Source organism: Lissotriton vulgaris, chromosome 3_1, assembly GCF_964263255.1.
Source record: "Lissotriton vulgaris chromosome 3_1, aLisVul1.2, whole genome shotgun sequence".
NCBI lineage: Eukaryota > Metazoa > Chordata > Amphibia > Caudata > Salamandridae > Lissotriton > Lissotriton vulgaris.
In genome coordinates, this window is record NC_141689.1 from 1081517589 (window position 1) to 1081544037 (window position 26449).

Consider the following 26449-nt stretch of genomic DNA (forward strand, 5'->3'; position numbering starts at 1 on the left):
TTCATCTCTTGCAGACTCTGCTGTATCGCCCTCAGTACCGACTCCATGCCTGTGCCTTCCGGTGTCTCTTGGCTCACGTCCGCTTCTGGGTCTGTCGTGGTATTTTTGCCCTGGTTCCGCTTTTTGAATTGGAGCTTTGTTTGATTACGGTCTGGCTTCCCCATGTCGGGGTGCTGTTTGGATGTGTGTAGTTCGGCCGTTTTAGGGCTGCCGCCCGATGTCGCGTTGGCTGTGGAGATGGTGCGAAGCGTTGTTGCCGCAGCCCCCCCTCTTGCTGTTCGTGTGGTCATCGGCCGGCCACTGAGAGCTCAGGTGCAGTCCGGTCCGTTATGGGGTCCCTCTCGACGGGTGTAGCGGGTGTTGCTGGTCGCTGGTCGACTGGGGTACATCAGGGGCAACAGTCCACACCTTCATATCCCGCTGTGGGGGGGGTGGTCCCCGTACAGTTGGCGGAGCAGGCGCTTTGCCGAAGGCAGCGTGTGCAGATGGCCGCCGCCGCCATGTGCGTTTTATCTGGCCTGCGCACCTTCAGTTCTTGTCTAGATGCTGCTCCCTTCGTCTCCCCACGCGTGAACCCAGCTACCAGTGCGCTGTGTATTGGCCGATGTGTGGCGCGGCCAACAGTAAGCGCCGGGATCCTCCCACCGCTGTCGGCCTACAGCGTTACCTGTCCCCGACAGACAGTGACGGGGGTCTCTCCAGCAGGAACGTCCTCCGCTGCTGCCAACCTTGTGCGTTCCACGGGCACCGCCATCTTGCCCTCAGTGAAACGCATGCCGATTGTTCGTGGCTCCTTGTCCCGGAGTTGTACACGGACCCTTCAGAGCCCTAGATGGTGGTTAACAACCACTTACCAAGCAGCGCCGGGTGTGTTCATGTGCCCAATTGAGCTGGTTGCTTCATAAATCGCTGTTCCGCCGAGCATCAGGAGCGGCCATTTTGCGACGCCGCAGCGAGGTCTCCGCGAGTCGGGCTGGATCTTTCATTCCCCGCATGGTAAGCCGCTGCTCTGTGTGCGGTGGTGCCGGCCTTACATTCCGATGTCCAGATCTACATTTGCTGCCGCTTTTGGTGGGGATCCAAGGGGTTAAAGGCCGTTAGGCGCGCGACCGTCCGGCGGAGCTGACACACTAGCCAGCCATTCCGCAGTGCGCCCTCTAGCGCCCCCCCGAGTGCGTACATAAAGTTAGTAGTCGTAAATCCATTCTGTGAATACCAAAAGTAGTAAGTACATTCTATAAATACCAAAAGGAGTAAGTGCATTCTGTGAATACCAAAAGTAGGATTTTGTCTTAAGTTAGTTCTGTGAATCGGGCCCTGAGTGTGTATATGGCCACCACGTAAAACATGGAATTAATTACTAAATATGTTTAGACCTTCTAGACATTTGTCCATTTATTGTGTGTTTAAATTGACATGCATGTTTAATCTGTAATATAACTTGTGGGCTTGTGCATATTTTAAACGCTTGTTTATGTATTGTGTGTTTAAATTTTATTGTTTGCCTCATCTGTGATATAAGTAGATGGCCCTGTATAAATTGTTAGTATGTCCTTTTGTATTTATATGTATGTTGTAGCCCTGAAGAAGTCCTTCTGGATGAAACGTGTTGGCTACTGTTCTTAATTTTAATGGCAGAAGACTGAGTACATGAATAAAGAGAGAGTTTTCAAAATACACCTAATGAAGAATTTGTGTTATTTAACACCATCGCTGCTGGTCTTATTTCTCTCCTGTGCTGGGCCATAATAAAAATGGGTGTGGTCATGACGATCTCAGCTCGTCATGAGCACAGGAGCACTGTACTGCATGACGAGCTGAGCTCGTCACGAGCACCGAAGGGGTTAAACTGTCCTTTAAACATCATGAATTCTATGCAGTATAATTATATTGAGTAATATCATGATCTTCTAAATAATCGAGTGCTGAGCGATATCTTCAGATTAATGTTGGAATTTCCTTTTCCATTTTTGAAGGTTGAAAGACATTGAACTATTGGTTTTTGCACCTTTGTGAATTTGCTATTACCTTCCTATATGGTAGGGTAAGGTGCGGTGGAATATTGCCTCAACCTCTCTGTTTATATATGACTAACAATTTTATACTCCCCTTTAAACTCACATACAGCTAAAAAGAACCATTAAATAAACAACTTAAAGAAGAAAGTGGGAACAAAATGGGCCCGGGAACCTTCAGATGGTAGTAGATGATGGTTTGCACATGAATTAAGAGGAGAATCTAGAATCTGATCTAGAATAGTGAGGAGACCAAATCCGAATAGCCCCAGATAGAGCCCAGATGATTGAGAACTGAAGTAATATGAGTTCAGCGATGTGTGGAGAGAACAACAGTGAAAGGAGAAGGGAGTATTAGTAGGGTATGTATGTAATGTGTTAGATTGCGGTGTTGATTTGAATGTGGAATGTCTTGCAGAGTTGTCACGAGAATGTGGTTTTGGGACTGACGTGCTCCAAGGATTAAGATTTGAGTTTTGATCCCGAAGTGGCCCAAGATGCCAGGATAGTTCAAAGATTCACATGACACCTAGGGCCCCATTAGGATGGCGGGCGGGCTCTGTCGGAAATTGGGACCGCCCGCCCTAAGGGCGGGGGTCCCGCACGCACCATTGGGATGCGCCCGCCACAGTGACGGGCACATCCTGTATTATTAGTATTGTGGCGGGCGGAGCTCTGTGCTCCGCCCGCCACAATACTAAAAATGCTGTGCATCATTTACATATTCAAAGCGGCAGGCACCGCTTTAATTTTATACTTGCCATCTAGCTTCGTGTTTATTTAGAATTCCGCCTCCTGCTAGTTTCTTTCCTCTTCTTTTACTGTTGTTTTTTTTAATGTGCACGCTTTAATTTTTACTTGGTTACGGTTAAGCACAGTGTGTTAATCCATTTGAATGAATCATTTTCCATTCTTTAGCGACCTGAGTAGTTAGACACGTTGCTTTCAGAATGGAGAAATCCTGTCCGAGAGCATGCAGAAACGTCACGTCTGGCGTAATGTCATGTTCCTCTGATGACGTCACCGTCTAAAATTAGGCTCCTGAAATATCTGGCAATAATTTCCCCTAGAGATGTTGTGTCCTGTTGTGAGATGAAAGAGTGATGTCATAGTCTGTGTTCTAGGATTGATGTCTGGTCTCAGGTTCCCTAAATGGATGTCACAGTCCGGCATTACATAGAACGTGTATTTGTAAAACGCACGATCGCCCAGAGGCATGTTGGCACTGAATAACAGATGTTTATTGTTGATGGATTGTGGACTCAGGTTCCGGAAGTTAAATTTTAATCTGAAGCCAGGCTGCTGAAGCCATTCCAGTGTCTGTTGCCATGTGGTGTGAAATCACAGAGTGACGTCTAAGTCCTGGAGTGATTTTACAACCTTAAATCTGGTTCCAGAACTCATGCCATAGTCTGTTATCAGCTATTCATGCCGCACGCCCCAATTGGGATTGATAATCCTGGATTTTAAAAACAAAAATATGCTTTTATTTAATCTATCCTGTTTAAAGCTGTTTCACTACATTGTAATTTAATGGGAACATTACATTCCTAGGATTATTTATTTGAAAAGTCTCTTCTTTGTTCCCAATTGCTGCCATCCGATTACCACAGATATGTGACAGTGTGATGTCTAAAGCCAGGAAAGTTAAACATCAGACGAATAGCTATTGGAACACAAATGTACAATTTGAGACCATGCAGTGTGGGACAGGGCGCGGACAGGGGGGGGAGGGGGGGCGGGAGCAACCATTCAGGGGTCGCCAAACTTCAGAGGACCCCCCATTCAGCCAAAGGCCTATGTAGATATGTTAGCTATTTTGGAGATTCCGGGGCCCGCATTCCATTCTCTGATTCGGAATCTGGGATTTCTGGACAGTTTCCACATTTCGCACATGGGGGTTCTAGCTGTGCGTCGGATCTTTGTCTTCAGGTGTTGACGAGTGCACCCATTCTAACCAAAATGAGAAAAATCCTAATTTTAAGACTTTCGGTATTCACAGAAGGCATTTAGGAGTCCTAAAGTTAGGAGTCCTAACTTCTGTGAATACCGAAATGAGTAAGTGCATTCTGTGAATGCCAAAAGTAGTAAGTTCATTCTGTGAATACCAAAAGTAGTAAGTGCAATCTGTGAATACCAAAACAGTAGTAAGTTTAGGATTGAATCTTAAGTTGGACAATAGAAGCCTGCCAGGGATGCTTAGAATGGACCCTGATCTTTTTTTTCTTAGCATAGGCTTTTTAAAAAAAAAAAAAATTGTGTGTCCTTTTCATCATTGGCTCCATCATATAACATCTCTTTCTATGGTGATTTGCTTTGATGAAGTATAATAAAATGTATCTGCTTGGTCACCCTTGTGCGGGAGATGAACAGTTTCTTGTCGCTCTGCGTCCAGGCGGATTAGTTTTGAATGGTTGCTCATGCAGAAAATAATTTGGGTTATAGGTGCAGTGTTGTCCCTATTGGTGGGAGGGGCTGTACTGGATTTTGGAGTGCCCTAAAGAGACCCCATCATTAGTCCTATATCAGACTGATTCTTCAGATCGTAATAAAAGAGTCACATATAATAATGTCTTTTAAGATACACATCTTAAATTCTTTGGGGATAACACATCTTGTTATCCGACTGATTCTGTTACAGGTTTATGGACAACCTACCCCTTGTCATTGGTGAATTATACATATGTTCGTTCTCCCCAATTTGTAAAAGTAAAGGGTGAATTCAGTCTGGGATATCCTGGACCTTGTCTATGATACAGAAAGCCGATAGGTACCGGGTACCCTTTATGCATGCCTGAAAAGTATTGTGGTGATCTGTACCTTGATAAAAGGAATATCACCCTGACAGGTTGGCACTATCAAGATCTGACTGTTACTCAAGCGGCTGGTTTTTATCCTATATGTTGCCTGAAAATAAACAGTACTGACTCGTATTCGTATCTAAATTGTTCTGGAGAGGTAGTGTATAAGAATGTATTGCGTTAAGGAAAAAAGGATGATACTAGTATGAAGAGAATGAATACTAAATATGCCCCATTAGATTATCAAGCTCCACTCTATGCCCATTTATTTTTTCTCAAATGGTACATATTCTAATATGTACAACGGTACAGAGGATGTGGCTTTAGGAATGGTGTTGCCTCTTGGGGTACCATGTAGGTACAGCAGACCAAATATAAGATGGGTAAAAAGAACATTGACTAAAGAATTCTGTGAGGGAGTTAATGATTTGGAAGTAAATATTATAGCAACAGTATCACTTTGGATACAGTATTTCCTCTATTATTGCATTTGGTGGTACCACCATGGCCCTGGGTGAACGAGCTGGAGAGTACTTTGGGTGTAAGTTTATCTAACTCTACAGTGGCAGCTTTATGGTACATCACAACTCAGTTGGAGAGTATGAGCATGTACTCTGAACAAACGAGATATGCAGTTGATTTTATTCTTGCCAGAAATGGTGGTGCATGCCCAGTAATAGGAGAACAGTGTGTGGTCGGTATTACGAATATGCAAAAGAATATTACACAGAATACTTTAGACATTTTGGAAAATGTAATTGGAATGGAGAGCGGATATTGGAGCTGGTCTCTGTTCGGTTGTTGGGGATGGATTTTAGAAAAGGTGATGTATTTCATTGGCCTTTTAATATGCTGCTGTGTATTGATTAAATGCACAAAGTTGGCAGGGTATGCCCAGACATAGGTCCCTTGCTCACTTTGCCACTGGATTCAAGCTAGCCTGGCTGATGAAGGATGTTACCCAGAAACCGGTACCAGGATGCTTTTTTCCGATTTCAGGGAAGACCTGGCTTGGCAGTTCGGCTGGACTGTTCCCATGAGGCACAGGGTCAAGACAGATTTGCATATAGCTGGGTCTGAACTGAGGTGGCGAAGTGAGCTAAAGAATGATGATGGATTCAACCCAGATCTGTGACGGGGGGTGAGTGTCTGAAAAGTTTCAGCGCTCCGTCCATCATCTCCTTGTGTTTGCTTTGTTCTCCCTAAGTTGGCAGGGTATGGCCAGACGTGGGTCCCTTGCTCAATTTGCCACTGGAGTCAAGCTAGCCTGGCTGATGAAGGGTATTACCAAGAAACCGGTCCCAGGATGCTAGTTTCTGGTTCAGGGAAGACCTGGCTTGGCAGTTCTGGCTGGACTGTTCCCATGGGGCACAGAGTCAAGACTGATTTGCATATAGCTGGGTCTGAAATGAGGTGGCGAAGTGAGCTTAAGAATGATGATGGCTTTAACCCAGATCTGTGACTGGGGGTGAGTGTCTGAAAAGTTTCAGCACTCTGTCCATCATCTCCTTGTATTTGCTGTGTTTTGATTCACTGCCTTCCCTTATGTTGCTCATATTGTACTACTTATCTCACTCCCAAAAGAATTTCAATTCATGATTCAAATGCAACCATAATGCTTCAAAAAGAGCTTGATACCTTCATGCAGCTAGACGAGGGTGTTATTGGTTCAACTACTTCCCTTACAGGTTCTGTCCCTGAGGCTACTTGTACCAAAAATGTGTAGTGTTATATTTGTCTTCACGTTGGTTAAATTCACATACATATTCGTATCTGATATATTATTGTCTTTATAGCTATATTTTCCTGTCCTCTACTAGACTTGTAAAGACCCCCTACCTGATAGAATGAATAAAGGTTATCTGTATTAGCATAGCATGCTAAAAGGAGGGTCTGATAGAATTGAAACGTAATATGGACATCTTGTTCGTGCTTTACCCAAATTTATATTAGCATGTATACGGCGAATGCGTTATATTTGCATATTGTGTGTAGACGGAACCAGAAAATATAGAAGTTGTGTTAGTTAGGTTGACATCTGTGCCACCATTTTAGCTCTCAAAGATGCCATTTTCTTTTATCAACAAACTGTTCATCTTATTTATGAGAAATGGTCCATGGTAAGTTTTGTTTCTCCAACTCTGAAAATTGCTCATTAGCGCAGGCCTTTTCTATTACATAGAGGCCTTCTCCCACCTGTCTAGAAGGGAGGATAGGCCAGACGACCTTGGATAGTAGATAGCTTGTACCAGACTGAGGAATCAAAACTTATGTTCTGAGCCCCCATTGTATTACAACAGCTACCAGTACTTTCCCATAATAGGCGAGCCTTTGTGTGCTCTGCAACCTACACAATGTAACTTTAAGCTTGTTAGAGTCAGTACCTCGTCTGCAATCACAGGAGGCTGGTCAGACTGGAGTCCACTGCAGTGTACTTTGTGAATAAACTAGTTTGCTTGTATTATCTACTGCGTCATTGACTCTTCATTGTCTGGAAGGCAAGAGGAGGTCAAGAGTGACACAGGTGACCCTAGTGGGTCACTTTCTTCAACTGTTAATGGCACCCTTTATGTGCTAAGGCCTTTAGTGCTGCCCCTGGAGAGAAATATAATTAACTTAGCACAGCAGGGTGATAAAAGGTCTAGCCTCTGATCCTGTGCTGAGCCAGAGAAATATAACATTTCTGGATGACCCATTCGCTGTACAGATACCTTTTATGAACTTTCAGAATTGATTTTCCTGTACAGGTTATGCCCCAATTCACTATGTGACTGGTCTTTCTAGGCCAAACGGCTGAGAAGCTGCACTGTAAGGCAGCACGCCCCATAGGTGTATAATGGACATTCCATTATACACCTATGGGGAGGGCTACCTTAGATTGCCTTAGGATGCACGGCAGACAAGACAGTAAACCACAATGACTTTCCTTTTGACTGTACACTAACATATGAGGCCTATCACAGGTCAATATCCAATACTGTAGAATTGCCTATGCACCAGGCTACCTGTGCGCAGTTGCTAGGCTGCTCCTTACAGGAGTCTCCCGTGCTCTGCCCTCACACGTGTGCACATACGTAAGTGCACATATAACCAGCCAAATGCTCCTTACCCTTGCTGCCTCTAATCAGCCTTTTCTTAAAAGGCGTACACTGGTGGTAAACACATGCAGTCCATTTAGCATGAGTTTATCGTGGGTGAGTCACAAGTTGGTATGCTCATCCACAGTAAAAATGTCCATCCCAGATGATCAAAAGCAAAAAATCCATGGTGATTTGATGGGCAGAACCTATTTTCTTACAGATACATATCCTAGGACACTACTATAGGGAAGTATGTGGACAATGAATTGAGATTCCTGTTTGAACAAGAGATTTTGTAATGACTCAAGGGCAAGCAAGATGTGGTCATTTGGATGAAGCTAAATACAAGTGAAACAGCATGGGTTTCAACCATTTTGCAGCTTGATGAGGGCCAAACTAGGAAGTCCAGTGTACAGACTGCTACCGTTTTCTAGATTTCAAAGTTCTTCTATCAGTTGTAATCTTGCATGGAAATTGAGGGCATTTTTACAGCATAGTCTCATTATGACATATCTTTCAGTATGTGTTTCCAACAACTATTTCGCCTTTCTACCCATTTCTTCCTTCCCGTAAGTGTGATTCATTTCCGTCTGTTTGTTCTGCTCATTGGCAACGTGCCCCTTGCCACTCTATTGGGTCCTATTCAACTCCTTTCTTCTGTCCTCTTAGAATTCAACAGGCTCTCTGCCCACTAAAAATTCTGTGTTGGTGCATAAGAAGGAAGCTAATCCATGTTATGCTTACAGAAGATTCACACAGAAACAATTCACAAATAATACATTCAAATGGGTATTCTTTGCGTGGTAATTTATCTCGACAGTCTAGAAAAGTTGCAGTCATTATTGACAGTGATTGGAAATCCGTGCTTTAAAGGAAGCACTCAGTTCACCTACAGATGTTTGTTTGCTGACAATATGCTGGAATTTTTTATTTATATTTGTTTCTGAGGCACAACAACTGAACATTCTTGATAAAGAAACAACCGTAAATCTCTGTGTTGCCAATTGAAATAAATAGAAAAAAAAACTGTTATTGTTCATTTATTTACTTTTTGTAGATGTTTATGAGCCAGACCCAGAGGCGCAGAATGCTCTAAGAGTAGACCGAAATGTGGGTGATGTCTTCAATATCTTAGGAAAAGAAAAATTCCATCTTCTGTGAGTACTAATGAAAAGATATGTAAACACATTCTTCGTGGTATACCTGAGTAACTGAATTTAATTAAGACACAGTATTTCTCTAATACCTTTCTTTCCTGAAAGTAAACCAGTTAAGGGTTACATCAACAAGGCAGAGCTACATTTGAGAGGAGGGTGGAAGACAGGGAAAGGCTGCTTTCATTGCCTTCAAACTGCACACTACATATATTAAGAAAAATACACAATGTGCATTAAGCTCAACATTTAACTTTACCACATCACATCGACAACCTTTACAGTGACAGCATGTCACTTTGAAAAACCTATTCAATCGATATGAGTTTTTACACTGACTACCATGATCCCAAGATGACTGTATCGGTCCAAGTCGTAAGACTAGAGTTGGGATAGCAAGTCATCTAGGTCAAGGTCATGGCAGATTGAGATAAGAGCCGTGCTGAAATAAAGGTATTGTTGATGAGAAGGCAGTGTAGGTATTACATCTCATTTTACATCGGGTGGCAGAATTTTGATTAGCTTCTAGGTTCATCCTTTCTCTGAGGTAAATTTGATTGAAAATACTTATGAATTGAAACGTAGATGGAAAAGTTCTAAAATAAGGACACGTTTTGCTTCTGGTATTAGTACATTCTTTGGCTGCAGACCCATCATCTTCAAATCTGCCATGAAGGCAACAGAATTTGAAGTGGGTTAAAAATATTCCTGCCCCTGCTTTTCAAAGTACGAAGAGGTCATGTGTTCTGTTTATCGATCACGGACAGTAGGATCCTATGCATTGATTTCCCCCAAAAAATCAATAACATTGTGTTAAAAAAACATCTTTGATGGCATAGACTGAAGTACTAGATTCTTCTTTGTGTTTGCACAGATATTCCCCCAAAAATGTATTTTGCGACTGGGTTTAATAGAACGTTTACTTTTATTAAAGATAACAGTTAAAGTCTGAGATACCTGTTTAGAAAGGAACTCGTAAGAATGCACGAATAAAAGTACCCCTTCACATAAGAGCAGATTTAGAACTCTTCCCTATCATGCACAGTGTACACTTCTGTATTGAGGAAAGGAAGACCTGATGTACAATTTCTTATTTAATTTATTTTATCCACAGTGGAAAATGCATTATCCCAACAAGTTTATGTGTCTTTCTATTTTTTTCTGGCTCTGGAAGGGCATTCATTTCAGCTCATTGATGGCAGACCTGGCTTTGGCTCTGGTGGTGCCCAGGACAACAATCTGTTTTTTGACATCCCCTCAGTGACCTTCTTCTCCACGGATTCCCTCACTGTCCCACTACAACAGTGCCACTCATTGCTCCTTGTCCCCTCTCTCACATGTATTTATTTTGCATTAATGTGCTATTCATACTAATTTAGTGTGTCACAGTAATGTACTTTGGTACTCTATGGAAGCAGGCTAGAGTTAAGGCCCTTTTGAAAAAAACTAGCCTGGATCCAGAGGATTGGGCCAACTATCGCCCCATCTCCTTGCTGCCAGGGCTTAGCAAAATTGCTGAGAAGCATGTCAATCTAGCTCTATCTGCCTTTATTGAAAACGAGGGAGCCCTTCACCCCACTCAAACAGGGTTTAGAATCAAGCAGGGTACAGAAACTGCTTTGGTGGCGGTGGTGGAGGAAACAAGGAAAATTGTGGATGCGGGCGGCTGAGCTGCGGTGGTCCTGTTGGACCTTAGCGCAGCTTTCGACACAGTAAATCACACACTGCTGATCCGGCGTCTACAGGAGGCTGGTATCTCAGGGGTGGCCCTAAAATGGTTCCAATCCTTTCTTTCAGAAAGAACCTTTTCGGTTTTTGAGGAGGAATCAGCATCTAAACACCTCCCACTGCACTTCGGCGTTCCCCAGAGATCATCATTAAGCCCAACCATGTTTAACAGCTACATGAGGCCCCTGGCGGATGTTGTTCTTCCCTGGGGAATTAAGTTAGTCACCTACGCCGATGACACGCAGTTGGTGGTCTTCCTTGCTAGATCGGAAGATCTGATCTCTGGAACAAACAACCTATCCCCCTGTCTTACAAGGGTCCTTGAGTGGATGGACTCATCGTTCTTAAAACTTAATGGATCTAAGACTGAGATTATGCTTCTGGGGTACAAGGCTCCTATCAATCTTGATCCTTGGTGGCTGAGGTGTCTGGGTCCCCCCCCTGCCCCTAAGGACCAAATCAAGAGTTTGGGAGTCTGGCTCGATTCTTTCCTAAGCTTTCAGGTGCAGGCCAAGAAGGTTGCTGTGACTTGTTATGGCCTGCTCAGGGTGTTAAGGAAGGTTTTGACCCTTCTCCCATGGGAGACCAGACGGCTCCTGGTCCAATCCCTATTTCTCTCCCGATTGGACTATTCCAATGCAGTCTATCTTGGAGCCCCCGTGAGCACCATTAAAATACTTCAGTCGGTTCAGAACTGCGCAGCTCGGCTGCTATGCGAGGTACCAAGACATTGCTCTGCGAAGTCTGCAGTTCGCTCCCTCCATTAGCTCCTGGTACAGGAAAGGATCCGATTTAAGGCCATGTGTATGGCTCATAAGTCAATTACCAACAGTGGCCCGGTTATCCTGCGCCCTCTATTTCGCCACTATCAATCCTCCAGAGCTCTTAGGTCAAACCATCTCAATCTTTTGACAGTCCAGAGGGTCAAGAGGTCACAAATGGGGGGGCTGTCTGTTCTCTCTTCAGGCAGCCAAATGATGGAACCTTCTGCCAGAGGACATTCGGCTCGAACCCAACCATCTCCTGTTTAGGAAACGACTGAAAACTTCCCTGGGGAATTAAGTTAGTCACCTACGCCGATGACACGCAGTTGGTGGTCTTCCTTGCTAGATCGGAAGATCTGATCTCTGGAACAAACAACCTATCCCCCTGTCTTACAAGGGTCCTTGAGTGGATGGACTCATCGTTCTTAAAACTTAATGGATCTAAGACTGAGATTATGCTTCTGGGGTACAAGGCTCCTATCAATCTTGATCCTTGGTGGCTGAGGTGTCTGGGTCCCCCCCCTGCCCCTAAGGACCAAATCAAGAGTTTGGGAGTCTGGCTCGATTCTTTCCTAAGCTTTCAGGTGCAGGCCAAGAAGGTTGCTGTGACTTGTTATGGCCTGCTCAGGGTGTTAAGGAAGGTTTTGACCCTTCTCCCATGGGAGACCAGACGGCTCCTGGTCCAATCCCTATTTCTCTCCCGATTGGACTATTCCAATGCAGTCTATCTTGGAGCCCCCGTGAGCACCATTAAAATACTTCAGTCGGTTCAGAACTGCGCAGCTCGGCTGCTATGCGAGGTACCAAGACATTGCTCTGCGAAGTCTGCAGTTCGCTCCCTCCATTAGCTCCTGGTACAGGAAAGGATCCGATTTAAGGCCATGTGTATGGCTCATAAGTCAATTACCAACAGTGGCCCGGTTATCCTGCGCCCTCTATTTCGCCACTATCAATCCTCCAGAGCTCTTAGGTCAAACCATCTCAATCTTTTGACAGTCCAGAGGGTCAAGAGGTCACAAATGGGGGGGCTGTCTGTTCTCTCTTCAGGCAGCCAAATGATGGAACCTTCTGCCAGAGGACATTCGGCTCGAACCCAACCATCTCCTGTTTAGGAAACGACTGAAAACTCTCCTTTTCCACTGATCTGTGGGGTCCTGCCTGTGTTTTAAAGCGCTGGGATGCCTTCGGGTAGCCATGCGCTATACCAAGACTGTAATCATACATTCATGTACATCATACACACATTACACGTGTAAAACAGTCTACAGGAAATGTTCCATAAAGCGACGAGGCTCTGCAGCAGGAACTTTAAAACCCACACATTATTACACAGCGGCTCCACGATCAGTGCCTGGTGCAGCCGCTCCGGATGCACAGCTCTAAGGCGGCTCTGATTGCTGGAGTAGCTGTATGGTCATTTTCAGGGTTGGAAAGGATAATAGAGACGTTTTTGAATGATCACAAATTCCCATGTGTGTGGGCATTATAAAGCCTACAAGCCTAACCACACCTTGATCATCCCATTCCTCCCTCTGTTGCACTAAACCTCTTCCTGCATATCTGCATCCAGTTGAAACATACAATTATGCAAGAGTAAATGTCGTTACTGCTTCTAGGTCACCTTTGTAAATGCCGAATAGCAGTAAATCCTGCAATTTCCATTCTTGAACTTGATTTATGAGCACGTGGCGTTTGGAATTGGGCCCTGAGTATATAGGTGTCTTCCCTCTCCTACAGTAGATGACCAATATGGACATAACCAGCCATTTGGACTCTAGAAGGCCACGTGGCTATTTATGTCATGCCATGGGCAATAAAAACAGAAAAGTACTTCAAACCAGTAGTAATCTGGGCTCTTCTTTCATTGTGTTCTCACATTTCATCTGCTATTAGGCCAGTTTCCCCAGCTCTCATCTACTTTATTAACAGTTTGCTATATGTTTTTTTTAGGGGGGGAAGGGGTTCTCTTAATGTTTTGAATTAATACGTTTCACTGCACAGTACAGTAGACATTCATGGCTTTCTCCTATACTTCCCTCACTCTAGCTTTACATTTTCGCCATCAGATATCTCTTGTGCATGATTATACCTAAACTATATAAACTTATTCTCATTTATGAGCCACAGATAGGGTGAATCATGCCTGTAATTGTTGAACCTCTTTGTGAGACGAGGATACTGTAGTTATTCTGGCGGATTAACCTTTTTTACTACAGTATTCCCACCACCAAGCATTTCTTTGGTTTGTCCCACATAATTTCACTACTTCTTCACATGCTTGCACTTGTTTCTCTGCAACACGCCACTGCTTTTTTGTTTTGTTTGTTCACTCTCATCGAGGTTGAAAACCTTTCCAAAATACCCTGTCTAGGACTTTCTTTGAAATCAATTTGTAAATGATTAGGGAAATTCCGCCAAAGTGCTGAGGTTGCTTTTAGAACTGACCTCGGCCATGGGAAAGGTGCTGTATTGAAGCGTTTGGTACTGATTGGTTTTAAAGTTCAACTCTGTGCCTCCACGATTGAATCATCCCTTCTCTGGGATTTTACAGGTTAATGGGTGTTTGATGGCGAGAATAATTTACCCTCCAAGACATTCATGTTCTAATTTGTGTTTGGTTTGCTTGGATTTTGATTACAGTTTGGTTCTATTTCAGGGGCATTGTTATGTTTTCCCAGTATCTTCAAAAGTGCTCTTACGAGAAGCAAGTGCAGCGTGCCAAAGATTTCACTGAACTTGCACAGAAGTGCTCTACAGGCACCAAGACTGCGGATTGTAGAAAATCAGCGGTATGATACATCTTAATTTTCTTTCAATTCTTCTGGGACTTTGCAGTTGATTTGCTTGCTCTTTGCGATTGGTGGACTTGCATTGACAGCCTATTTTCCGCAGCGGCTGATTGGCTATTATGTATCATAGTCAGCGCAGGTAATACTATACACTTTCTGTTAAATTGTCTTGAATGCAAAACACAGAAACCCATTACCATGGAAAATGTATCAAGAAAACTGTAACCATGCCTTTGAGGAGAAGGAGGCAAAGAATGCGATGGGATCTTCACAGGAATTGCTTGGGAGGCGGAAGAGGGTTCAATAGGTTACTCCCAAAGGACGGGAGTAATAGTGAGGAATATCATTTTAAAAGTTGAATTCTTTTACCGTGGTGGAAGTACTGGGGGGCGTATAGCACCACCGGTGCGTCACTTCTTTTGATATATATATATATTTTTTTAAATATATTTTTATTGCAGGAATTAGTCAAAATTACATATCGGACCAGCAATATAGGCACAGTCAGAAAAAGTAGAACACATCCCATCTCCCCTAGGCAAGCTACATGTGTACACAGCCATTCAGCCCACAACCCAAGGGTCGGGCGGCGAACACCAAAGGGGATCCGATAGAAGGTCGAAGCTGGTCCGGATGATCCATAGGCCTTCATCTGCTTTTCTAAAACATCCTACAAAAAGAGCAAAAGAAACCCCCCCAACAACCCAGTGATTCGAGTAGAACCCCCCCCAACCCCGCCATCAGTGTGTTTTGTAATGCGTGTAGGAAAGCCTATGGGAGATATCCCGGAGAATTCCATAGGTATCTGAAATATAGTTGGCTATCGGGACTCGGGATGTGCCGCATCTTCACTCTCGGAATCGCTGGAAGCGCAATAATCCCTGAGGGCCTGCACTAACGTCTCCCATTCTAGTGCTGATTCCTGCGCTTTCTCGTTGTGCTGCCGCCTAGCTAATTGGTATCGCAGCGTGCTCTCCCCTGCCGCCCATTTCAAAAGTTCGCTGTGCCACCTAGCCTCCGTTGGACCAACTCTTGCCTTCCAATTCCTGGTCACCTCTCGTTTAGCAAGGAGAAGCCCCAGATCAATAAATTTACTTGAGATTTTATTCTTGGGGGTATGCGGGAACCAGTGTAGGAGCCCTACCGCCGCGTCGACCGACAAGGACCTCCCCGTTACCCTATTCAGGGTGTCTCCTACTCCAAGCCAATAGGAGGACAACGCCGGGCAAGACCACAACATATGGAGGAGGTCCGCCTCAGGCGCCCGGCACCTGGGGCACTCTGCCGAATCCGCAGCAAAGTACTGTTGGATCTTCGCCGGGGTCAAATAGGCCCTGTGGAGTACGTAGAAGTGGACCAGTTGGAAGCGGGTGTGGCGTGCGCCTTTCCAGGCCCGCCTCATAAGTTGCGACCAGGTCGTCTCCGGAATCTCCTTCCCTATGTCTGCCTCCCAGCGGGTTCGTAAAGTGGTGAGGGGGGTCAACCCCTCATTAATCAATCTGCTATACAGGCACGTGACCGTTTTGACCGTCCCCGCGGACATCATAACATATTGACACACCGGGGATGTAGGCGGTTCCTCCAGCCCGTTTTTCCAGTGCGCCTGAATCGCTCGGATCAGAGCCGCGTGCAAAAGGAAATCGCCACGAGGAACGCCGAAGCGGTCTATGAGCTCTTGAAAGGGCAATAACGCCCGTCCTCATAAAGGTCCCCCACCAGCTGCAGTCCCGCGTCCTCCCAGTGCCCCAGTCGTGACCAATCTCCTCCGTGAGGCAGGGCCGTCAACATACCCAGTGGTATTTCAGGTGCATATGGTAACCGCAACTGTCCCCGGGCGTGGGCGCGATTCCAACATAATCGAATGGTCTTTTCTTCGAGCGTCATGTCCTGCAAGGTCAGACGCTGTCGCAATGTGATGAAGGAGATAACATGCCTAGCCATCCCCGTGCCCCTCCCGGTCTCCGGGCCTCGAAACTCCCTCGCGACCTCCTGGGTGAAGGTCTGTAGTTGCGCCGCCAAATAGTACTTCTCAAAATCCGGCACCGCAAGGCCACCCTCAGCTTTCGGCCTCATCAGGGTCTTGAGGGCCACTCTCCGGCGGCCCGAACCCCAGAGGAATCCCACCACCATAGACCGCAATAGCCGAAAGGTGGCCGGCGGGATCCAAATCGGCAGCGCACGAAAGTAGTAGAGCAGCCGGGGGAGTGCCACCATTTTCAACAGAGCGATCCGCCCTGCCACCGAGAGCGGCAAGGTAGCCCAGAAGTCCATGCTACCACGCAACGCGCGAGTACAGCGAGCTATGTTCCCATCCAGGAGGTCAGTTGGGTCGTGGTATATGTATACCCCCAGGTACTTGAAACAGTCAGGTTCCCATCTAATCTCCCCACTGATGTCAGGGCTGGGCGTTCCCCTGCGAACCGGGAACAGACAAGTCTTGGCCCAATTCACCCGAAGGCCCGAGACCTCCCCAAAAGCCGTTAGCGCCGACGCGGCCCCATTCAAGGCAGCCACCGGGTCCTCAAGGAAGAGCAACAGATCATCAGCGTACAGCGAGACACGATGCGGGCCAGATGGCGTCCGCAAACCGTTAAAGTAGACCCCTGACCGGAGCAGCAGCGCCAGTGGCTCCACCGCTAGCGCGAAGAGCAGCGGGGACAATGAGCAACCCTGCCTCGTGCCTCTCTCCACCGGGTATTGTGAGGTGATCAGCGGACCTGCCCTTACCCTGGCCGACGCCGAGGCATATAACACCGTGGTCCACCTGACAAAGCCCTCTCCCGGACCGAAGCGCAGCAGTACACTGCGCAGGTAGTCCCATTCCAGACTATCAAAGGCCTTTTCCAAATCCACGAAAGGACCACCGGGCATGGGGCTTCTAAGTGCGGTTCCCACAGCAAGCGAAACAGCCTGCGAATGTTCATGGTTGTGTTTCGCTTGGGAATGAATCCAGCCTGGTCCTCGTGTACCAAAGAGCGCATGTGCCCCAGCAGCCTCGAAGCCAATATGCTGCTCAGGATCTTATAATCGACCGTCAGCATTGATAAAGGTCGGTAGGATGCCGGGTCGGCCGATTCTCTCCCAGGCTTGAGGAGGGGAACCACTAATGCCTCACACATCGAGCCGGGGAGGCGACCCAACCGCTTCGCCTCTCTGTAAACTATCAGCAGTCGAGGCGCCAAGAGGTCAGCGTAGGCGGAGTAAAATTCAACCGGGAGGCCATCCAGGCCCGGGGTCTTATTCCTCGCCATCCCTTTAATGGCGCTACGAATCTCACCTAGTTCGATGTCGGAGCCCAGAGCCTTCGCTACTTCCGGCTCCAGCGTTGGTAACTCCAGGGGTTGCAGGTAGTCCTCAATCAGGTCGGGGTCCCTGGCAGAGCTACTGCGGTACAGTTGTTCATAGTAGCGCAGGTAGCAGCCCAATATCTCCGGTTGAGTGTGTACTTCAGCCCACTCCGCCGTGCGCATGGACGTCGTCAGAGAGGTCCGGCGCGTAGGATTAGCTAGCCACGCCAATAATGCGCCCGACCTATCCCCCTCCGTGAGCGACCTAGTAGTGTAGGCCTTATAGTCGAAGCAGCGCAGTCGTTCGACCTCCGCCGCCACTGTCTCCCTCGCCGCCGCCGTGCTCTCCTGGAGTTCAGGATGTCCGGGGCGGCGAAGTTCCATCTCGCGGAGCTTCCGATCAGCCGCAGCCAAGTCATCAAGGATGACTCGCTGCATGCCCACTTGTTTAGAAATGCAGTAGCCCCTGATCACTACCTTAAAGGCATCCCACTCCAAAGCTCTCGATCCCGCAGTACCCCCATTGGACGCGGAATACTCCGAGATTTTATCCTCCAGGTCCGCCTTAAAGACTATGTACTCTAAGATCTCCGGGCGCATTTTCCAGGTGGGCACATTAGGAACCCCGGGAAACCAACAAAGGTCCATCAGGAGAGGGTTGTGGTCTGAGATGGTCCTGGTCAAATATTCAGAGCGGACCGCTGCGGACACTAACTCCACCGATCCCAGAAACCCGTCCAGTCGCACGTGCAACTCATGTAGGCCAGAGAAATAGGAGTAGTCTCTAGTGTCGGGGTGCTGTGCTCTCCAGATATCCGTGAGCCCCCAGTGCGTCTGCCATTCCTTCCTCCCTTTTGACACCCGGCGAACTGGGGAGTCTGGGAGGGGGGGGTGCGAGCGGTCGGCCTCTACGTCCACTACTGAATTAAAATCGCCACCGAGTAGGAGGGGTCCCGAGAAGAAGTGGGCCAACGAACCCGATAACCCGGAGAGGAAGGCAAGCTGGTCCACATTAGGCGCGTAAATACAGCAAATGTTCAAGTCCCTACCCCCAAGTGTGCCTGAGAGAGCCACGTAGCGACCCCCCGGATCCACCACTGATTTCGTAACCTGATAGGGGACCCCAGCCCTGATCCATTTTAGCGCCCCCCTTGCATACGCTGAGTACGAGGTATAGAAGACCTGCCCTCTCCATCTACGCTGTAGCGCCGCCCCTTCCGCCTTGTTGAGATGAGTCTCCTGCAGCAGCGCTATCTGCACCCCTCTACGCACTAGATAAGCGTGAACTTTGTGTCGTCTAGACATAGTGTGAAGCCCCCGTACATTCCAAGTGATGCATTTCACATTAGCAATATCAACCATTGTCCCATATCGTCCGTTCCGGGTCTCCCCACCAAGGCTCCAACAAAGATCGAGCAACAGTCAATTCAACACTGATGGCGGCCATTTTCGCCAACAAAAAAACAACAACTCCCGTTTGAAACAAACCCCTACCCACCCTCCCCAGAACAGGATCCAAACAGTACCATCTAGTTCCCATCCAAACCATACCCCCAACAATCCCACAATCCCCGACTAATCCTGCGGTCGCCACCGCAGGAAGACCTTAAGGGCTAGGTGCGGGCTAGGCGCCGGTAATGGGCCCTCGATTCTCGGACTGCCGGGACTAGATTGAGCCCAAAACAAAAAGCTACGGCACGATCAGGGCCCCCCCCCCTCCACCGGAGTTTATAATAAATCGCCTTCCCTTACCACCTCCGCTTCAAACCCCCACCCAATTGGAAGTAGCTCACCCCGTCATCCCTGTCCATCCAGTATGTCCTCAGCCGAGTTTGGAGTGATCACCGGCAAGTGGACACTATCGGTCTCCGATTCCTCTGTGTCCGTTGGTGCCCCCTCGCCTCCAGGGTCCGATACCTCGATAATGGGGCCACCTTGTGAACCAGATAGAGTAGACACCATCTCCAGCACTCCCTTCCGCTCCGCCAATGTCTCCACAGTCGAAGGCCTGCCCGACTTGCCGCGGCGGCTGCGAAGTCTTTTGGACCGCCGTTGTTGCCCAGGTTCCACGGCCAGCTGAGACGACGAGCCAAAACCATCTTTACCAGCCCTATAGAGTTCGAGCCAGTTGCAGACTTCCTCCGGGGAGTCGAAGAACTGGGTCTTGTCATCAATGATAATGCAGAGCCTTGCAGGAAAAAGGAGCGAATATTGGATGCCCTCGCTCCGGAGTTCGCGCTTGATCGCCAGGAAAGAGGCCCGTCTGCGCTGGGTCTCATATGTGTAATCCGGGAAAATGTTCACCTGGCTATTCTCCACCTTATAAGGGCCATTGTGCCTGGCGGCATTAAGGATGAGGTCTCTGTCTCGAAAGTGCAGCAAACGCGCCACCACCGGTCGCGGGGCGCGGCCATGTTTAGGCGGCCTCGCCGGCACTCTGTGTGCCCGCTCCAGGGTGTAAAAGGAGGACAGGCCCTCTGGGGCTACTGAGTCCCGGAGCCAAGCTTCCAAGTAGGCCACCATGTCGCCATCTTCAATCTTTTCCGGTAGGCCCACCACCTGAATGTTGTTCCGCCTGTTGCGTCCTTCAGCATCCTCCGCCCGTCTCTCCAAGGCCTCAATCCGGGACAGGGCATCCTTCATTGTCGCGGCCAGGGTTTTCTGTGCCGGCTCCAAGGTCCCCACTGAGCTCTCCACCTCCTTAACTCTGTCCGAGAGCTTACCGTGGTCTGCCCTGAGGAGGCCCAAACTCGTCGCAACCTGGGCAATGTCCTGCTGTAGGGCCGAGCGCGTGGTCGCGATCGCCTCCAGGACCCGGTCAAATTGTTGTTGTAAGTGAGGGCCACCAGAGCTCTCCGGGTCCCCTCGATCATCCTTGTCCGGCTCCTCCGAATCCGAGGCGGCTGGGGTGGTCCCTCTGGGTCCCCTCGGTTTTCCCATGGCGATTGAGTCCCGTGGAGGAAAGTCCGTCAGAGGCACCACCAAGTGCGGGCGTCGACTATGTCTCTCCTGGCACGCTGTCGTTGTGCCGAGGGTCGTCAATCTCCGTCTCCAGGGCCCACTGCTCTTCCGCAACCTCGGGCCGTGCCACCGCCGTGTCGTCGGAGGCCAATGAGGAGGAGGCGGGGACGATCGGCGCCAGGGCGGGCAGGCCCACCTGGCCGATGAGGATCTGGAATGAGAGTCACCAGTGCCGCCGGAGACTCTGTGGCGCCAGGGCGCTGTGCTGCCCATGAAGTTCAGTCACTCGGTGGGGGGCAGCCGGGTGCGGCTCGTGGGGCCGTCTTCACACACAGGGCCGCCGGATGTCCGTGTTCTAAGAACGACAAGAGTTCTGCCAACAGTCCGTCCGGGGACGGCCACCGTGCTCGAATCCTTCCAAATCGTCACCCAGACTATCGTGTCACAGGGAGATAGGATATAGAGGATACGCCGTGTCCTACTATGCACCTCCGGGTCTAGGGTCCCGGCCAAGGAGTCGAGAAGGTCCGAGCGCCATTTTGGGTCCCACTCCGCTGAACCCTGAACTTCGGTTTTTCGTCGGAACAACTGGTTTTCGAGTTTCACCGGGTGTCCCAGCAGGTCCCCAACGGTCCGATCATCGGTTTGAGGGGGCCAGGGTGCCCCGCGGACTCCGATCTGCAGGATCAAAGTGGGCTCAGTCCCGGAGCCGAGCTCTCAGGCGACCATCGCCATCGGGGTCCAAGCCACGCCCCCCCGTGCGTCACTTCTTTTGATGCACTGGAGGTGCAATGGTCATGCCCAAATTTACAAGGCCGCATAAAGCCACCCTGCGTGACTTTTCATGGCCTTGTAAATATGGGCCACTTTCATGCATTACTCTGTGTGAAAGGGGTGATTCCACGCAGCATCCATGGAACTTGACGCATTCCCAGATTTACAACATTTTGTGGAACCCGGAATTTCGCAGAATCCTACTCCTCCCAGGGGAGGCATAGGAATGGCGCAATGAGGAGAAATACTTTTATTTCTTCTCTTTTTTTCCTCTTTCTATGCATTCTGAAGCACACGTAGAAACAGGAAATTGTCATTAATGATTGTTTTTGTGCTAGAATGTGTCCATTCCTGCACAAAAACAATCATCCCAGCAGCGCAGGCACCCATGCAAAATGGCACAAGAGTGCCTGCACTGGCGCATGGCAGCCAATTGCGTGCCAGCGCAGAGGAAAGCACAGGAATGATTCGTATTGGTGTTAATATGACGCATCCCTGTGCTTTGAAAATGATGCAGCACACCGTAGCTAAATGGCTTGCAGTGCTGCTTTGTGTCATTTTCTTTTACATGAGGCCCAAGGTTTCTTGGTAACTAGTTTCCTTCTTCCTATACAAATCCATTGATATGCACTATTGTACAGACCAACACAAATTTCAACAGCTAATGCCCCGTAATGCCTTGCATATTAATGCATTGTTAACATATAGCGAGTGTTAGACCTGTCAGCCTTAGGATGGTCTTCCCCCAAACCTTTTGCCTTCACCCCACTATTTTTGCTGATCTCGATTTTGCTGGCCTCACGACTCTGGGCAATTTACCGCTGCTAACCAGTGCTAAAGTGCATGGGCTCACTCCTTAAAACCTGGTAACACTGGCTTATACCCAATTGGCATATTTAAGTTGCGTGTAAGTCCCTAGTAAAATGGCACTACCTGTGACCAGGGCCTGTAAATTAATTTCTATTAGTGGGCCTGCAGCACTGATTGTGCCACCCACTTAAGTAGGCCTTTAAACTGTCATTTCAACTTGGCAAAATAACCCTTTTACCTTGCCTAAACATTCCTTTTTAATACATGTAAGTAACCCCTAGGGAAAACCTTGGTCAACCCAGAAGGCAGAGTGAAATATTTTTAGCAAGTAGTACATGTACTTTTACATTTTACATGTCCTGGTAGAGAAAAACTCCTAAATGTGTTCTTCACTACAGCAAGACCTACCTCTCCCATAGGGTACCATCGAAATTACCCTATTACATTTAATAAGCTGTAATTTCCAAATGGAAACTGGTAACCAGTTCATGTTTGGCATCTTTGGAATTGTAATGAAAAATCCTAACTCATGGTGAAGTCGTATTTTAAATTACAATTTTGAAAATACCACTTTTAGAAAGTTGATATTTTGTTGCATTGGCTGTTTAGATCCTGCAATCTTTCTCTGGGTCACTTGAATGGGTGTAGTTGACAGCTGGGCTTTGTGTAATCCTCCTATACATTCACACACAATAGACGTTAGCGTGGATGGGCCTTCGCTGGCAGGATGGGAGGGAGGAGATGGGCACAGCCGTACTTACACTTGAATAGGCTGTGTCGTGCTTCCACACAGAGGGCTGCATACCCAATGTAGTTAGTCTGGAGCCAGTACATAGGAGGAGGCAGTCCACCGAAAAGGCCAAAGGACAACCTCTAAAAGCTTCTCCCCACTTCAAAGCCAGAACTGTGTATAAATATTGGACCTCAGAAACCAACTCTTAAGTGCACTTCTGGTCCTGTGGATACCCTGGCAGAAAGTGCCACTCCGCTGGACTGCTGCTCTGAAGGACTACAGCCTTGCTGTGCTGATCTGCTGCCTTCTTTCCTGGACCTGTATCTCTTGAACCCAAAACCCCAGAGCTACTCCATGGGCTAGTTGACTGGCCTCCTGATCTGAAGCCTCAGGGACACAACAGGCTTCCAACAACCTTGCACCTTCACAGAGACTCTGCCATCTGTGAGTCTACCTTGCCTTGTAGTTATACCCAAGTCCTGGACCCTTGGAAGTGGGCTTAAGTTGCTCTGCAAGCCTCCATGGATTCAGCGGAACAGAAGCAGCCCCTCGCGAGCGTGACCCAGAGCCAATCCGATGCGCTGCTGCTGCATAGATCGGAACCTTCACAAAGGTCCACATTGCATCGCAGCCCATTGCTGCTTCGGAACTGTCACTGCTCGACACAACCTCAGTGCTGCATCTCGCATTCCTCATCAACAGCAGCCTTGACCATGATGCTGGATTCTGCATCACAGCCTTGCAGCTCATCGTAAACCGATGCAGCACCCTGATTGCACTCCACATCCTTGGCACCAGACTTTGCATGGCATCCTCAAAGATGATGCAGGACTTTGCATTGCAGCCTCGCCGAATCTCAAAACCGACACATCGCTTCGGCTGCGTGAGGCAGCTTTGACTTGGATCCTTACAATGCTCTGCAAACCAGGATTTAAGGTACTATATTCAGTTGGCCTAACTGGGTACCTGCAGCCGAACTATGCTCCATCCCGCTTGGCCTGAACTTTTGACTTTGTCCCGATACAGTGGGACCAGATACTGACAGTTAGTGCTTTGTTCCCTTTGGCACTGTTTACACTAAAATCTTCAAAAATGCATATCTTCGATTTAACATATTTATTTCAAAATTACTCTATTTTTGTAACTCCGTGTGGGATCCTTTTGTGGTGTGATTTCACTGTGTTTGAAGTATTGCACAAATACTTTACACATAGCCTTTAAGTTAAGCCTCACTGTTTTATGCAAAGCTGCCAGGCAGCAGAGCACAAATTAATTTGGGGTTTACTTGTGCCTTACTCTGACAAGGATTGTGGTTGCTTCTTGACCAGGGCTCACACCCCAGTCAACCAACAAACCCATTTCTCACACAATATAGTTTTTCCTCTGAAGCAATGGCAATTATTCATTTTCGGAATATTTCAATCATTTTAACAGTTTAGTTGTCTGGTGAGATCTACTATCATCACAAATGCACACCAAACATCAGACATTGCATAAAACACAACATACACAGACAAACAGATACATATACAGAAAGGGGTTTTTCAGCCATTGGCTACAGTAAATTTGACTCTCGTAGACTAGCAAAGGTCCAAGGCTTGCTCATGGGACGTGGTAAATGGAAGAACCTTTGGTGACACCTTCATAACATCTTGCACCCCTAGTGTCTCCTGTGTCCCATAATCACAACACCCCCATCTGTACCAGATGTAGCATCACAAAACAAGGGTGGAGTCATTTATATATGGCAAGCCTACTGGCTATATAAGGGGTCATCACATTAATAAAAAATAACCACAGGTTATAAGGGGTGACAATACATAAATGAGGCATATTGGCTTTGTCAGGGTTTCAACACATTAACAGAAGCTGCCATATGTCAAACATAATTCTTAAAACACCATTAAACCAGTATGCACAATATTAATAATCATTCACACTAGTGAACTTTCATTGTTCAACATCAAGATTATCAAAAGAGCATATTGGTTTCAAAAATGTGTCATAATATTTCTTTTCAATCTACAAGTAACAAAATGCAGCCATAGGACCACCCACAAGGAGTTCCTGCACTCTAGAGACCAACACCAAACATTTCAGCTCTAGAACTGCTTTTTGGTTAATGTTAGATCCCTATCCAAACATGCAGTTAACATCTGGGATCTGTTCTCTTCCAACCTCCCTCACATAGGGTTTTAGACAGAAAGCTGGACCAAACCCTGCTCTAACCCTGCAATTGTGATGGCTCTCCCAGAAGGCTATCAAATTCAAAAATTGGATAGACCTCGCAGGGTGTGGGGGGGGGGGGAATAGTTATCATCTGTAGAGACCCCATCAACATTTCTATCTTAGACCAATTATGCAACAACATAATGGAAATTCTAGTCTTCAGAATTAACCTACACCCACAACTCAGCTGAAAAGGAGCCTTTGTATATAGACCCTGGGGACTACTCACAAACTTTGCCCCCCAACTGTTGGAACTTATCTCCCTGCATGTCATCTTGACTCAAAACGTTCTTCTTTTAGGAGATTTTAATGTGCACAGTGAAACTACTGCTAACCAAGATGCCTCTTCACTACTGACAGACCTGTCCACACTCGAATTAATTAAGATGATTGACGGCCCTACTCACTCTACAGAGCATGCGTTAAATCTAATTTGAACAAACTCCCCCAAAATTTCCTGTGGAACAATTCGCCCCCTGACCTGGTCAGACCACTCACTGATTGAATTGCAAATCAGTGGCTCTAAGGAACATACTGTTCCTAAATCACATCTTAAAAGGTGGTACTGACAGTGGCATAAACTCACGCCCAACCAGTTTCAAGAGATGTTTATACCACCACAGAATTTCAATTCCAATAGTGTGGAGGAGCACTTAGCATCCTTCAATGCTAGTATTAAAACCACTGTCAATCACCTAGCCCCCTTAAAACGGTGCTCACTATCTAATAGATGCCACCAGACAATGTTATGCTCTGCCAAACTCCGGACTGAAAAAAGTCATTGTCCAAAACTGGAATGCCACTGGTGCCTCTCACATGACTTACAGACAAAGAAAGATTCAAACAAGCATTGACTCAATACCATAAAAATCTGAAATGTGCCTGTGAAATGCCTATTATGTTGCAACTTGAAGCAGCAGGGAACACCCCTAGAACCAGATTTTAAAATCTTTTACCAATCCTAAGGCATGCAACACCGAAGAGGCTCCAACCCAAGCCCTATATGACAATATAGCAAATCATCTCACCCAGAAAACTGAAATGATCTATAACAAATTCACCTTGACTAGTGACTCCCAGGAAGGCACTAAAATATCCACTATCCGCCGGCTATTCCTAATACTGTAACACAACACTGGAGAGTTTCCTGGCACTTACGCTTGATGAGGTAGAATCCCTATTAAAAATAGGTAAATTAGGGTCTCCATTAGACCATATCCCTGCCAAACCCACCTCCCGATATCCAAGCAACTCCCTGCCCCATCTGCTCAGTTCTTAACAGCTCTATGAAGGAAGGTAGTCTCCCGCTAGAGTGGAAAGCTGC

The 26449-nt window shown here is 47.3% G+C and overlaps 1 protein-coding gene across 1 annotated transcript in view; it reads left to right on the forward strand.

The window, feature by feature from the left end:
• Positions 1 to 26449, forward strand: part of LOC147727444 (albumin-like) — a 475469-nt gene that overhangs the window by 34681 nt on the left and 414339 nt on the right. Inside the window, exons 2-3 of the mRNA XM_086961517.1 lie at positions 8954 to 9053; positions 14199 to 14331. Coding sequence (XP_086817643.1) covers positions 8954 to 9053; positions 14199 to 14331 — 233 coding nt within the window. The remainder of the gene's footprint in view (positions 1 to 8953; positions 9054 to 14198; positions 14332 to 26449) is intronic.